The sequence below is a fragment of the Bos mutus genome, chromosome 4, assembly GCF_027580195.1.
Source record: "Bos mutus isolate GX-2022 chromosome 4, NWIPB_WYAK_1.1, whole genome shotgun sequence".
NCBI lineage: Eukaryota > Metazoa > Chordata > Mammalia > Artiodactyla > Bovidae > Bos > Bos mutus.
Window position 1 is genome coordinate 24,216,023 of NC_091620.1, and position 16,842 is coordinate 24,232,864.

General features: G+C 38.3%; 1 protein-coding gene across 1 annotated transcript in view; it reads left to right on the plus strand.

Moving 5' to 3' along the window:
• The window catches only part of MTPN (myotrophin), a 78,663-nt gene that overhangs the window by 39,513 nt on the left and 22,308 nt on the right, over window positions 1–16,842 (plus strand). Inside the window, exons 2-3 of the mRNA XM_005903642.3 lie at window positions 10,348–10,461; window positions 11,289–11,372. Of these exons, the coding sequence (XP_005903704.1) occupies window positions 10,348–10,461; window positions 11,289–11,372 (198 nt within the window). The remainder of the gene's footprint in view (window positions 1–10,347; window positions 10,462–11,288; window positions 11,373–16,842) is intronic.

Below are 16,842 nucleotides of genomic sequence, written 5' to 3' on the forward strand. Positions count from 1 at the left end.
GGAATTTCAGTAGACCAAGAAGAGCAACAAAGTGAAGTTTCCCAGATACGTTGGGAGCAGTGTGTCTGAGAATAAAAAAGTCCAGAATGGTAAGTTGGTGTTTAAGATGACTTGAGTATCGTGGCAAAGATTTTCTGTTTAACAAAAGGGAGCAGGTGAAATGTTTTTGCATGAGGAAGAGGTGTGACCAGTGTTCTTGTGTTACTCTTCAGGAACATTGATTTACGTTTTTTAAATTGTTGAAAGTGGGAAAATTGATTGGAAAACTATTCAAATGAGAACTATTGAGACCTCTGATAATATTATCAGTTAACATTTATTGAGTGCTTCCTATACCAGATATATTACCTTATTTCAGTGAAGCCTTGCGGCAACAGGGGCTTCTCTGGTAGCTCAGCTGGTAAAGAATCTGCCTGCAGTGCAGGAGACCCCAGTTCAATTCCTGGGTCAGGAAGATCCACTGGAGAAGGGATAGGCTACCCACTCCAGTATTCTTGGGCTTCCCTGGTGGCTCAGATGGTAAAGAATCTGCCTGCAATGCAGGAGACCTGGGTTTGATCCTTTGGTTGGGAAGATCCCCTGGAGAAGGAAAAGGCTACCCACTCCAGTATTCTTATCCATGGACTATATAGTCCATGGGGTCGCAAAGAGTTGGACACGACTGAGTGACTTTCAGTTCAGTTCACAGCAACAGTATATTATAGGTGCTTTCCAAATGAGCACCTGGATTTCCTGTTGGCCTATGAAAATTCCATATAGCATAATATATTATTTAATTTCTCCAGATACCACTCTCTTACATACGTATACATCTGCACTCTCCAAATCAGTAGACACCTTGTTGAATACTGTTATTCCTTAATTTAGCATTTTAGAATACGCTGTTATAATTAGCAGTCAAAACAAATTTTTATTAAAGATTTAAAAGAACCATGTTGAGAATTATGCTACAAATGAAAAAGTATAAGATGTGGTGTCTGACCCCTAAGGCCATTGAATTAACAATACAAGATATAAATAGATGAAAAGTTAAATTGCAGTAAAAGATGAATTGCCAACAAAGTTGTCGAACATTAAGTTCATTAAGGTTCCTCTGTATTTTGTGGTAATTAACTAAATGGCATTCATTTATTTGCATGCTAGCTTCCCAAGAAGGTAGCAAATTCTTTTAATCAGAGTTCAGCCTTCCTATTTTATCCCAAGCAAGTAGCACAGTGCCTAACTTATAGTAGGCGTAGTAAATGTTGAATTAGATGGATTGCAAGTAGTATGTCTTTTTCAAAGACCATATTGCATCTTTTTAAAAACCATTGCCTACTTTTGTTAGCAAAACAACTCTAAGAATAGGTTTGAAAAGAAGTTTTTTACTTTGAAATGTAGATGTATTTTTAACATGATTCGTGTTGTTGTATTAAACCTTCCTGTTTGATCCAGTTTGTGTGGAAAGTTAAATGTACCTATGTAGCAGCCATTTTCTGCTTCCAGTCTCTTAAGCTACTACTTTGTTTTGTGGCCAGAAGTATAGAAACACCTGTTTTCCCTGGTCTCAAATATAAGGGGGGAACAGTTGTAGACTTAAGAGGCCATCTGCTCCAGCTGCAGAGTTTTCCACGGTCTTCCAAGCTTCTTGCTTCCTCATTGTGAGCAGTAGCAGAGGTAACTTAGCACTAAGGGTTTCTGTCTGGTGGTCTTCCCACTGTTTAAATACTACTTCCCATCATAAAGTAGAAAAGTTAAAGGAAAGGGTTCCTAACTTCTCAGGGATCATGGTACCCTTTGAGAATCTGATGAAAAGTGACCTGGGCTCTTTACCTAGAAAATGTATACACACAAAAGAATTTGTAAGCTTTTTGAAAGTCTCTTCACTGATTGTCAAGTAGAATATATCATATATAGAAACAAAATAGCTTCAAAACAGATTTCTTGGTACAGGAAAAATATAGTAAAAAGTATAATTTTAATGTAACAAAAATCTGTTGTATATTTAACAACCAACAGGCTTCACATTGCAATGACGGAAAGGAGAGTAAAATGATACTGGATAAAGTATTCTTGCTAAAAAGGGAAAAGTGAAGCTAAACCAGCCTGGATGTGTTGACAAATTATATTTGTCAGCCTGCTTTACCTGAACTGTATGTGGTAAACAGAAGCTGTGTGCAGTTATTTGTCACCTGCCTGGTTATTTACACACCCATCATGGTGAGAATTTATTGCTGTCCAACTCTATGACACATGATATGATTCTATTACATGATGTTATTGCATGATGTCTTTAAAAACATAAAAACTATCACTGAAGAAGTAATCAAGGTGTATACTATTACTGGACTATAAAGCTAACCAGTTTTTATCAACTGAATTATATATGATAATCAGAATTCATAACCAAGATCTCAAAAATTAGTTTTAAACATCTGCTGCTGCTAAGTCGCTTCAGTCGTGTCCGACTCAGTGCGACCCCACAGACGGCAGCCCACCAGGCTCCCACATCCCTGGGATTCTCCAGGCAAGAACACTGGAGTGGGTTGCCATTTCCTTCTCCAATGCGTGAAAGTGAAAAGTGAAAGTGAAGTCGCTCAGCTGTGTCTGACTCTTAGCGACCCCATGGACTGCAGCCTACCAGGCTCCTCCATGGGATTTTCCAGGCAAGAGTACTGGAGTGGGGTGCCATTGCCTTCTCCAAACGTCTCCTAGAAGTGGACAAATCAGAAGAGGAAACAACAAAGAAATAGAGAGCAGAAGGAAAACTACTATAACGTGGTGTCCCTAAAGCCAGGGGAAGAGAGGGTGCTTTAAGCGGGGAGAAGTGATCCACTTTGTCATGTTGGGACCTCAGTTAAGGTGAGGGCTAAGAGATAACCTTTGCATTTCACAACATGGAGGTCTTTGACGTCAGCAAAAATGGCTATAGTATAATAATGAGGGTGGAAGCCAGATTAGAACAGGAAGTAAGAAACCAGAGATAGCAGATATTCACAATTGTTTTGGCAAGTTTAGCTATGAAAAGGAGGAGAAAGAATAGTAACTAAAAGGTGGATGTCAAGCCTAAGGATAGACTTTATGTTGCTGTTGCTTTTTTAATGGAGTTGTGAGTGGCATATTCTGATGAAAGGGAGCAAGTAGAGCAGGAGAGGTTGAAAACACAGGCAAGAAAAGGGATAACAAAGGAATGAGTTTTTTTGTAAGACAACAAAAAAGGGTGATACCAAAACTTACGTGAGGGATTACCTTTAGATAGGAAAGGATTTGTCAGTTGCAGGAAAATAGAAGTTCAGGAGGGAATTCATGTCTGAAGACCATTTTCTGTTTGGAGAAGAATACAAGGTTATCTGAGAATAAAAAGGAAGGAGGAGGCTTACAAAAAGTGGAAGAGGTTTAAAATAGTCTCTGTGCAAGGTGTAAAAGCAAGAAAAACAGGAACGTGGTAAGATTGCCATGTAATGCTAAGGGACCTGTTGAAATTGTGCATCTCTCACTTCTATCCCCAGAATCTGGGAGACAAAATTAGGGTTAGATTTTTCTCCGTAGCTGGTAACGTTTCATGAAGTTAGAATGAAGGTGAAGAATATTTCTGACATCCTCTCTTCTGATCGCTGATGCCTGCCAAGAGTGAGGAGAAAGGAACTAGATAGAGCACTGCCTACCTTCCCTATTTCACCACCACTACTGAGGTTAACACTCTCCAGCTGCTGGGGAGCTGGTTAAATTGTCATTCCAATCCCTCTGTCAGTAAACATAGCACTGGTCTCACGTTACTGCTGCTATTACTGGGTAAGTAATGCATTATCAGTAGTTGCTTGAAGTAGAAGATCGTGTGTATGACTTACTTCCAAGTCTGTCACTTGAGCAATTTCACATTCATTCAGTATAAAAGCTTCTATTATGTAAAATTTACTATGTATCAGAAACTATCTAGGCATTAGAGCTACAAAACTAACTAATAGTGACATGATGTGTGGCCTGCTTTCATAGAGGATACAGATAGAGGCAGGTTGAGTTGAATGTGAAGCAGGGAAATACATACAAGCTGCTTTGCGCACCCCTGTGAAGGTCATATTACTCAAAGATGACTTTAGAGGAAGTTTGATTAAAGCTTGATTCTAAAGGATTAGTAGGAATTAACTGGGTAAAAGACAGTGGAAAGGAATGGGGTTGGCATAATGGGGCTGAAAGTTGAGGTGCTGAGTAAGATTTTTTTTTTCCAGCAGTGCAGACAATTGTTTTGATACCTGAAGCCCACCCAGCTAGTAGGGGCCATACTGATCTACACTTATTCCACCTTAAAACTTTTCTTCGATCTAGTTTCTTGAGTTATAGAATACAGAGGTCAGGAGCTTTTCATTTAGCATTAACAATGAAATAACTTGACCCCAAGTAGCTTTTCCTTTTAAGTCTCCCATGAAGGTACTGTTAGTCATTACTGCCCCTCTTCTACATCAAATTTTAGTTAGCATCAAGAATAGAGCCACAGAGACTTGATTTAGGAAAATCTATGTTATTGAGGTATAATTTAAATGCAAGAAATTGCAGATATTTAAAGAGTGCAACTGGATAAGTTTTGACATGTATACAATCATGAAACCATCACCACAGTCATAATAATGAATTTGGTGGATTCCATCACCCTCAGGTGCCCTTTCGTAGTCCCTCCCTTCCATAGTACCCCAGTAAGCAACTACTATTCTGCTTTTTTATTAGTATATATTAGTTTCCGTATTTTATATCTTTATGCCAGTACCATACTTTATTGATTACTGCAGTTTTCAATAATTTTTGAAGTCAGATATTGTTAGCTCTCCAGTTTGTTTTTTCTTTTCAAAGTTGTTTTGGCTGTTCTAGATTGTTTTTCCACATGAAATTTAGGGTCAGTTTGTCAAAGTTTTTTTTTTTTAAAGCCTGCTAGGATTTTAATTGGTATTGCGTTGAATCTGTATATCAATCTGTGGAAAATTAACATCTTTGCAATATTCAGTCTCCCCACCCATGAATGTGCTTATCTCTCCATTTATTTATTTAGATCCTCTCTTAATTCCTCTCAACAGTGTTTGGTGATTTTAAGTATATAGGTATTGTATTTTTTGTTAAGACTTATTACCAGATATTTTATAAATTTGTATGCTATTGTAGATAATACTGGTTTTAGTTTTTATTTGTAATTATTAACTGCTGGTGCTATATTAAAATGCAGTTGAGTCAGTATATTGATCTTTTGTTCTTTAACATTGCTAAAATTACTTATTCTAGTAGCTTTTTGGTAGATTCCATTGGACTTTGCTCTACATAGCTATCATCATCTGTAAACAAAGACAGTTCCACTTCTTCCTTTTCAGAATGGGTGAGGTTGGTTTGTTCCCTGGTTGCAGTGCTCAGAACCTCTAGGACAGTGTAGAATATAGGTGATAGAAAAAAGATGTCTTGTCCCGGTTTTAGGAGAAAAGCATTCATTCAATCTGTCACCAGTTAAGTATGATGTTAATTGTACTCTCTCTGTAGAGGCCCTTCATTAGTCCAGAGAAATGTCCTTCTTTTCCTAGTTTGCTGAGCTTTTATCAGTAAAGGATGTTGGATTTTGTCAGATGCTTTTTGAGATGATTGTACGGTTTTTCTTTTTTCAGTTTGTTAAAATGGTGAATTATGTGGACTGTCTTTAAATACTCAACCAACCTTGTATTCCTGGGATAAATACTACTTAATCATGGCCTCTTGTACTTTTATACATTATTTGATTGAATTTGCTAACATTGTTTAGAGTTTGTGTTCATGAGGGACATTATCCTGTGCTGTTCCTGACTTGTAATGTCTTTGTCTCAGAATCAGAGTATGTTGGCCTCAAAGAACACATTTTGGCCTTCCTATTATTTTGGAAGAGTGTGCAGAATTATTATTATTCATTTTTTCTTAAGTGTTTGGTAAAACTTACCAGTGTAGCCATCTGTGACCTGGGAGTTTCTTTGGGGGAAGATGGTCTGTAAAATCTGATATTAGCATTTTCTGTGCTTTTTTCCCCCCTAATCATTCTAGCTAGAGATCTATCAATGGTATTGATCTCAAAGAAATAGCTTTTGATTTCTATTATTTTTCTGTTTTCCATTTCATTGGTTTCTGCTCACTTTGAATTTATTTTTTTTTAATAGACTTTATTTTTTAGAGCATTTTCAGGTTTGCAGCAGGGTACAGAGATTTCCATATGTCTTTTTCCCATGCATTTTCTTACGGTAGAAGGACAAAGATGGTTAATTCGAGACCTTTCTACTTTCCCAATATAGGTATTTAGTACTATAAATTCCTCAAAGGCCTACAGAAGAAGATGCTTTCTTTCCTGTCAGTCACACTAAGCCTTTCCAGTATTGTCATTTTTGTCTGCTAAAATAAGAATTGTAAAGGCAGCATCTGCAGGGATAAAGGGAGTTTAAACTCACAACTGTTCCTTTTCATATGCCTTTTGCACATTTATACCAAGTTGAGAAGGACGGTATCACATATTTTAATTCAGGAACACTACTTTTGACAAAGCTGTCTTACTGACTACTGCAGTTATTTCTTTACTTTGTTCCACTGAAAAGGCCTATCTAGTTAATCCTCTCCAGTTAATAATTAGCATGAATAATGGAAAGGAAGTGAAAGGAAAACTAGTTTTATCTAAATCATTTTAAGCAATACTTCTTTGCCTCAAACAAAGCCTCACATTTCTGCAGTTGTGAATATAGATTAAGCTGGTACTCCAGGTTGGCCTTACTTTTAAATTTGTTTCTGAATATAAAGTATAATAAGTCATATCTTTATATTTCAGCCATTATTCTGAACCTTCATTAACCTAATTTTGGATAGTCTTTTAGAACTAGTGTGAATCAATCCACAGCAATAATACTTAACCTTTATTAAACATACTACCTTGTCTAGTACTGTGTTAGATACTTTGCATGGATTATTTCATTTGATGATACACTAAAATCCAGTGAGGTGTGTTTATAGTCCCATTTTATAGATGGGAGTAAAAATGGGAAGAAAACAAAGATTTCGAAAGTAGTCTTAAGGTCCTACAACTCTGGTAGAATTGGAGCTCTTCCCCAGTCTCCAGTGATATTAAGTATGTTATACACCTTCTTTCTGCTGCTGCTAAGTCACTTCAGTCGTGTCCGGACTCTGTGTGACCCCATAGACGGCAGCCCACCAGGCTCCCCCATCCCTGGGATTCTCCAGGCAAGAACACTGGAGTGGGTTGCCATTTCCTTCTCCAGTGCATGAAAGTGAAGTCGCTCAGTCGTGTCCGACTCTTGGTGACCCCATGGACTGCAGCCTACCAGGTTCCTCCGCCCATGGGATTTTCCAGGCAAGAGTACTGGAGTGGGGTGCCATTGCCTTCTCCCACACCTTCTTTCTACTAATGTGTTAATTTACTGTATAAGGAGCCTTGTTGTTGTTCAGTCGCTCACTTGTGTCAGATTTTGTGACCCCATGGACTGCATCATGCCAGGCTTCCCTGTCCTTCACCATCTCCCAGAGTTTGTTCAGACTCATGTCCCTTGAGTCAGCGATGCCATCCAACCATCTCATCCTCTGTCATCCCCTTCTCCTGCCTTCAATCTTTTCGAGCATCAGGGTCTTTTCCAATGAGTCGGCTCTTCGCATCAGGTGGCCAAAGTATTGTAGCTTCACCTTCAGCATCACAGTCCTTCCAGTGAATATTCAGGGTTGACTTCTTTTAAGGTTGACTGGTTGGATCTCCTTGCAGTCCAAGGGACTCTAAAGAGTCTTCTATAGCACCACAGTTTGAAGGCATCAGTTCTTCGACACTCAGCCTTTTTTATTATCCAGCTCTCACATCCCTACGTGACTACTGGAAAAACTATACAGAACTTTGTAGGCAAAGTAATGTTTCTGCTTTTTAATACACTGTCTAGGTTTGTCATTGTCTTCCAAGGAGCAAGTGTCTTTTAATTTTGTGGTTGCAGTCACCAACCGCAGTGATTTTGGAGCCCAAGAAAATAAAATCTGTCACTGCCATTGTTTCCCCACCTTAATCTTTAGTTCCTCTTCGCATTCTGCCATAAGGGTGGTATCATCTGCATATCTAAGGTTATTGATATTTCTCCCAGCAATCTTGATTTTAGCTTGTGCCTCACCCAGCTCAGCGTTTTCCATGATGTACTCTGCCTGTAAGTTAAATAAACAGGGTGACAGTATTCAGTCTTGACATACTCCTTTCCCAATTTGGAAACAGTTTGTTCGTTGTTCCATGTCTGGTTCTAACTGTTGCTTCTTGACCTGCATACAGGTTTCACAGGAGGCAGGTCAGGTGGTCTGGTATTCCCATCTCTTTCAGAATTTTCCACAGTTTATTGTGATCCACACAGTCAAAGGCTTTGGCATAGTCAATAAAGCAGAAATAGATGTTTTTCTGGAACTCTCTTGCTTTTTCGATGATCTAGTGGATGTTGGCAATTTGAACTCTGGTTCCTCTGGCTTTTCTAAATCCAGCTTGAACATCTGGAAGTTCATGGTTCACGTACTGTTGAAGCCCGCCTTGGAGAATTTTGAGCATTACTTTACTAGCATGTGAGATGAGTGCAACTGTGTGGTAGTTTGAGCATTCTTTGGCATTGCCTTTCTTTGGGATTGGAATGAAAACTGACCTTTTCCAGTCCTGTGGCCACTGCTGAGTTTTCCAAATTTGTTGGCATATTGAGTGTGGCACTTTCACAGCATCATCATTTAGGATTTGAAATAGCTCAACTGGAATTCCATCACCTCCACTAGCTTTGTTCATAGAAAAATGCTTTCTAAGGCCCACTTGACTTTGTCTTTTAGGATGTCTGGCTGTAAGTGATCATACCCTCGTGATTATCTGGGTCGTGAAGATCTTTTTTGTACAGTTCTTCTGTGTGTTCTTGCCACCTCTTCTTAATATCTTCTGCTTCTGTGAGGCCCATTCATTTCTGTCCTTTATTGTGCCCACCTTTGCGTGAAATATTCCCTTGGTATGTCTGATTTTATTGAAGAGATCTCTAGGCTTTCCCATTCTATTGTTTTCTTCTGTTGCTTTGCATTGTTCACTTAAGAAGTCTTTCTCTCTCCTTACTATTCTTTGGCACTCTGCATTCAGATGACTTGAATAAACAATCCATTAGAAGTTACTGCTGTGAATTACTCATATCCTCTTAACTGAAAAAGGTTGTTTTATCATCGAGGAATTAAAAAGGAGGAAAATTATTTTTTATTAAATTCTTGACATAGAGACAATATATTTAAAACATACATCTGGCCTGGAACTCAGAAACACTGTGTGTAATTTAGTTTCCTGACTTAATGCTATGAGGCCTCCACTGATTGTTGTGATAGGCAGGTGGTTTTACCTCTTGGAATGCTTTCTTTTTTTTTTTAAAGTACCAGCCCTTGAGAAATAAGATGATAACGCTAATTTTCTGGAGGATGTAAAACCCAGGGGTAAACTTTTTCCTTAAGGGAAAAAAATACCTCTGTATATTTAGTGATTTCAAATTGTTTGAATTTAATGATTTTATTGTTTGTAAAATAGATGCTTTATCTATATAATGACCCTTAACCTTAAAATGAAAATACTGAGTAATGGATTTGACTCAGTATTTAAATAAATATTTATTTACATAGGTAGCTTATAATAATAGCTAATCCTATATCTGTTAATTTTAGCTATACCACCTTATTTTCAGTGCTTTGCATGGATCAGTTACTTTAATTCTCACAACTCCATTAAATGTATGTTTAATCATGTGATTATTAGATTACTATCTGCCTCCCACACTGGGTGGTAAGCTCTGTGGAATCAGAAACCATCTCGGATTTTGTTTACCATTGTTCACTCTGTTCACAGAGCTGACCATACAACAGAGCTTAAATTTGAATGAATGAATGAAATGAATTCTTAATAGCTAATACTGATTACCTTTTGATAGTGATGTCTGCCTCCATCAAAGTAGTGATGCTTTCTCTGAAGTATTAAAATACATGTTATATGATCTGTGTAAAATCTTTATTTAAACTCAACATTTTTTCTTTGCTGGTCACATCTTGACATCATGGTGATTAAAATTCCTTAGAAATAGAGCACAATCATATATTTCATTACATTTAGCTTTTTTTTTTTTTTAATTGTTTTCAGCTTGACTAATGGTTTGAATTGCAGTCATACTGTGTGCTAACCATTGTGCAGAATTTAATTTCAAGTTCTTGGTTGCTTGTTTCACTTTGCAGGTAATGTAATTCTTTGACGAAACCCTTGTAGCTTTAAGAAAGTAAAGCTACCAGGTGCTTCATTTCCCTTCTTCAGTCTACCATCCTTACGAATACTGTTTTCATTTGGCTTCTAAGGGAGAAGATGTCAACCGGACACTAGAAGGTGGAAGAAAGCCTCTTCATTATGCAGCAGATTGTGGACAGCTTGAAATCCTGGAATTTCTGCTGCTGAAAGGAGCAGATATTAATGTATGTAAAGAACATTGTCATTCTAGAAAAAAAATTCCTGTTGCATGCTATTGGGTAGTTGTTTTCAGTAGATTTGTAAAATAGTTACTGGTGGAAATCTCATGTGAAAGTAAGAATATAGTCTGAAATTTTGCTGAATTTCTGTAGCTTAGAAATACATGGTTGTGATTTTTTTTTTAATAAGCAGAACAAGTTTATTTTTTTAAACTGATAAAACTTGGGGGTGGGGGACACAGGATAGATAGATTCATGCTTCCTTTTCATGTTCTAAAGCAGTCTGAGAGTTAGCACTATCTGTAGGTAGCAAATGGCTATCACCCAGTGGAGGATAGGCCCTGTAGTCATACGGAAAATCTAAAAGTGGATTTTTGGACAAGTCAGGCAGCAGTTATCTCTTGATTCTTGCCTTTTGTAGCCTCTGCATTTCAGAGTTTCAGAAAAATGTTTAAGTAACCATAAAGAGCAAGTGAGATGAACTTTTCACATCTCAGGGGCTGCCATGTCACCTGGCCCAATTTTGGGCATCTGTTACCTCTTCATACTGGCGAGCCTACAGTAGTGGGGGGTTGAGGCTCAGAGAGGTTAAGTAACTAGTCACACAGTTAAGTGCCAGAGTCCAGATTTGAGCTGGGGTCAAAGTCCTCCTCCCTCTGTTTCACCAGCTTCTAAGGAGAAACTGCTTGTGGGCCTAGGCCTCTGTCAGCTCTGTAAGAGGCTAAAAATGGGAGAACATTGATTTTCAGTTATTTATAAGCATTCCCTAATGATCTAGAGAGAAGGAAGAAATGAAAAATGGATAAAGTGATCTATATCTCATTCTTTCATAGGCTCCAGATAAACATCATATCACACCTCTTCTGTCTGCCGTCTATGAAGGTCATGTTTCCTGCGTGAAATTGCTTCTGTCAAAGGTGAGGTCAATTGCTGGTTTTTATTGTTTTATAACTGTTCAAGCTAAGTAATTGGTTATTAATTTACTTAAATTTTATGTGGCATCAGGAACAGAAAAATTAGAGGTAACAGCCAAAATTGAAGACTAGAGCAATGTTGCTTGAAAGAGCTGATCCACACGCTGTTACCAGTTCTTACTGGGTAAAGAGCCTGAGCTAGAAAATAAGTCAACACAGTCTCCTTCATCAAGAATATCCTGCAATTTTCTTTTTAAAAGTTAGCTGAACTAGACATTGTACTTAATACAGAAAATGTTGTCCTGTGCTAGTAACAGTTTGCAGACTGCTGCCAGATTCACATACCACACTTTTATAACCTTGCCTTTGAAATTTGTAAACTTCTTTGTCTGTAGTGATCTTTCTGAGCAAGATTATTGAGGATTGCTGTAAGGGGCTCTCCAAGTCATTTGGTTTCTTGATATGATTGAGATCATGGTACATTTGGAGTTTTCCAGTGTTTTGTCTTTGATTACAAGCTCTCAAATGAAGGTCAGAGTCCAGCCTTAAAAATTAACCAGTCAGTTGCAACCATTCTAACTGTATTAGATGGAAACTGCAAATGTTGGAAGACAAGAAATCATCGTAAAATAAGGCACTCAACGTTAATCCCAAAATTATCTTTTCATGGCCATATTCTGGAAAATGTTAATAATGTTTAATTTGGAATTTTCAAATAAGTCCTGCTAAAAGAAGCAAGAAAGAATTAGAAATAAAATGAGTAAATATATATGAAGCATTTTGCACAGTACCTGACACATCATAATAGTCAATAAATGGTAGCTTTTATTATGTTTAAGACTAAAGAGGATTATATGCTTCATAGATTCAGTTTCAGTAGGATTTGGAGAACATTGGGAAAGAAAGTAGTACTTTTGTCCCAACACTTTATTGACAACTTTTCAAAGGTACTATCTGAAAGCAGTTAACCCAGGTCCTTTAAAATTAGGGGGTTTTACCCATACCTTCAGCACAAATACCGGATTTCTTGAAACGTGTGGTGGTGGAACACATTCTTCTTTACCACTGTAATGGATCCAGCATCTTTGGTGGGATGTGGTCATGAAGATTTCCAGCCACTGTATCTTTCTCCTGTCTTCCCGTCCCCCACACTCATGTAAAGATTAAAAAGAACCTTTGAGAACTATGGATAATTTCAGCCTTGGGGGAATGTTTTTGTATTATGTTAAAAACTGGTTGTCGGAGGCTACAAATATTAATTTACAATTCATGAAAGATTTAATTGTAATATTTTATTGGTTAGGACTCTATTGAAAGTAACTAAACCCAGCTTAGACAGGCTCAAGCAGTAAGAGAGATCATGTTGACTCACACAGTTCTAGGTTGAGGCACAGCTTGTCTGTGGGTTTAAGCCACATGACCAGCATCTGATTTCTTTGTCTCTATCTCAGCTTTCTTCCTCAGGGTTGGCTTAATTGGCCCACCTCAATATATCTTCTGAGTGTAGAGCAAAAGAAGCAGCAATACTATATTATATTTGAGAGATGCTCACTCCAGTACTCTTGCCTGGAAAATCCCACGGACAGAGGAGCCTGGAAGCCTGCAGTCCATGGGGTCGTTGAGGGTCGGACACGACTGAGTGACTTCACTTTCACTTTTCACTTTCATGCACTGGAGAAGGAAATGGCAACCCACTCCAATGTTCTTGCCTGGAGAATCCCAGGGACGGGGAAGCCTGGTGGGCTGCCGTCTATGGGGTCGCACAGAGTTGGACACGACTGAAGTGACTTAGCAATAGAGCTTAAAAGTTCTCAGAGGAAAAATTTTAAGCTATGTGAGGTGATTTTTATTTAAACTTATTGGGGTAACCATTTCACAGTACATACACATATCATTTTGTTGTATACCTTAAATTGTAATTATAGTATCAGTTATATCTTAATTACAAATTAATAAGTCAGAATAAAAACAAGAAATGAATGACTCCTCCTCCTCCTTTCTCCCTCTTTCTGTGACCTTTTGTACCTAGCCAAGGCTTTTTGTTCTCTGAAAATAAAAACCTCCAGGGATCCTTTTTTAGCTTAGGGCTCTGGTCATTTACCAAATGAGGTACCCCTAAGCCAGCTCCTTCTTTGTAGCCAGATCTCAAACTGTAGATCAGAAATGTATTTGTTTCTGATAAGCCTTTCTTTCGACCTCAGTTCAGTTCAGTCGTGTCCGACTCTGCGACCCCATGAATTGCAGCACACCAGGCCTCCCTGTAATTCCCGAGGTTCACTCAGACTCACGTCCATTGAGTCAGTATGCCATCCAGCCATCTCATCCTGTGTCATCCCCTTCTCCTCCTGCCCCCAATCCCTCCCAGCATCAGAGTCAACTCTCAGCATGAGGTGCCAAAGTACTGGAGTTTCAGTTTTAGCATCATTCCTTCCAATGAACACCCAGGGCTGATCTCCTTCAGAATGGACTGGTTGGATCTCCTTGCAGTCCGAGGGACTCTCAAGAGTCTTCTCCAACACCACAATTCAAAAGCATCAATTCTTCGGTGCTCAGCTTTCTTCACAGTCCAACTCTCACATCCATACACGACCACTGGAAAAACCATAGCCTTGACTAGACGGACCTTTGTTGGCAAAGTAATATCTCTGCTTTTCAATATACTGTCTAGGTTGGTCATAACTTTCCTTCCAAGGAGTAAGCATCTTTTAATTTCATGGCTGCAGTCACCATCTGCGGTGATTTTGGAGCCCCAAAAAATAAAGTCTGACACTGTTTCCACTGTTTGCCCATCTACTTGCCATGAAGTGATGGGACCAGATGCCATGATCTTCGTTTTCTGAATGTTGAGCTTTAAGCCAACTTTTCCACTCTCCTCTTTCACTTTCATCAAGAAGCTTTTTAGTTCCTCTTCACTTTCTGCCATAAGGGTAGTGTCATCTGCATATCTGGGGTTATTAATATTTCTCCCAGCAATCTTGATTCCAGCTTGTGCTTCTTCCAGCCCAGCGTTTCTCATGATGTACCCTGCATAGAAGTTGAATAAGCAGGGTGACAATACACAGCCTTGACGTACTCCTTTTCCTATTTGGAACCAGTCTGTTGTCCATGTCCAGTTCTAACTGTTGCTTCCTGACCTGCATACAGATTTCTCAAGAGGCAGGTCAGGTGGTCTGATATTCCCATCTCTTGAAGAATTTTCCACAGTTTATTGTGATCCACACAGTCAAAGGCTTTGGCATAGTCAATAAAGCAGAAATAGATGTTTTTCTGGAACTCTCTTGCTTTTTCCATGATCCAGCAGATGTTGGCAATTTGATCTCTGGTTCCTCTGCCTTTTCTAAAACCAGCTATCTGGAAGTTCATGGTTCAGGTATTGCTGAAGCCTGGCTTGGAGAATTTTGAGCATTACTTTACTAGCATGTGAGATGAGTACAATTGTGCAGTAGTTTGACCATTCTTTGGCATTGCCTTTCTTTGGGATTGGAATGAAAACTGACCTTTTCCAGTCCTGTGGCCACTGCTGAGTTTTCCAAATTTGCTGGCATATTGAGTGCAGCACTTTCACAGCATCATCTTTCAGGATTTGAAATAGCTCAACTGGAATTCCATCACCTCCACTAGCTTTGTTCGTAGTGATGCCTTCTAAGGCCCACTTGACTTCACATTCCAGGATGTCTGGCTCTAGGTGAGTGATCACACCATTGTGATTATCTGGGTCATGAAGATCTTTTCTGTACAGTTCTTCTGTGTATTCTTGCCATCTCTTCTTAATATGTTCTGCTTCTGTTAGGTCCATACCATTTCTGTCCTTTATCGAGCTCATTTTTGCGTGAAATGTTTCCTTGGTATCTCTAATTTTTCTTGAAGAGATCTCTAGTCTTTCCCATTCTGTTGTTTTCCTCTATTTCTTTGCATTGATCGCTGAGGAAGGCTTTCTGATCTCTCCTTGCTATTCTTTGGAATTCTGCATTCAGATGCTTTTATCTTTCCTTTGCTCCCTTGCTTTTCGCTTCTCTTCTCTTCACAGCTATTTGTAAGGCCTCCCCAGACAGCCATTTTGCTTTTTTGCATTTCTTTTCCACAGGGATGGTCTTGATCCCTGTCTCCTGTACAATGTCACGAACCTCCGTCCATAGTTCATCAGACACTGTCTATCAGATCTAGTCCATAAATCTATTTTTCACTTGCACTGTATAATCATCAGGGTTTTGATTTAGGTCAAACCTGAATGGTCTAATGGTTTTCCTCACTTTCTTCATTTTAAGTCTGAATTTGGCAATAAAGAGTTCATGATCTGAGCCACAGTCAGCTCCTGGTCTTGTTTTTGCTCACTATATAGAGCTTCTCCATCTTTGGCTGCAAAGAATATAATCAGTCTGATTTCAGTGTTGACCATCTGGTGAGGTCCATGTGTAGAGTCTTCTTTTGTGTTGTTGGAAGACAGTGTCATGACCAGTGTGTTCTCTTGGCAAAACTCTTATTAGCCTTTGCCCTGCTTCATTCTGTACTCCAAGGCCAAATTTGCCTGTTACTCCAGGTGTTTCTTGACTTCCTACTTTTGCATTCCAGTCTCCTATAATGAAAAGGACATCTTTTTTGGGTGTTAGTTCTAAAAGGTCATGTAGGTCTTCATAAAACCATTCAATCTCAGCTTCTTTCCACCTAGGACAAACAAAACAAGAAGTGATTACTCTTCAGATAGCGAGAGCACAGACCATTGTTCCATATTTCTTATTCCCAAAACACTATGCTGTAGGTCATTAAGACCTTAAATCTTCTACTTAAATAAGTTCCTGAAAAGCTGGCTTGATTTGAATATATGATAAGCCATTATATGTTATCCCAGAAGGGTCTTCATAGATATATACTATATTGCTGAATTATCAGTTATAAGTTGAGTTTCCTGACTTTAAAGTAGTTTTTAATTTTATTTGTGCCTGTAATTTTGTCCTTTGATTATATCTGAGCCTTATTTTTGTAGCTAAATAAGTGACATTCAGAGGTGGCTATATTGATGGCAAACCAATTGTAACCATGTAGAGCTGTTATTTTAGATGAAAGAAAGATTTTCTTTTTATCTTTTTGAAAGCAACACATTACCTTTTTAAAGCAATGTAATACAATGTAGTATTGTTTTTTTTTTTTTTTCAAAATTAATTACATTGATTTTATTTTTGCATAAGCTTCTTAATGGATACCCAGTAGTTAACAAAATTTTTAAAGGAGGAAATTGTGCTCTTTCAAAAATCCTTAATTAACTAAAATAAGGCTATTCCATGGTCTAGTGCATTTATTTAAAGTCCACTCAGAGTTTATATTATGTAATCTGGTTTGTCCTGCTTTTTATCAAAGTTAGAATCCTTATCAATTACTATGAATTCATTTGAAAGTACATAGTTTAGAAGTTTTCCAGATTTGTTGACAGCTCTAATATACAACTTGAACAACAAAGGTTTGTATTGAACCAGCACAC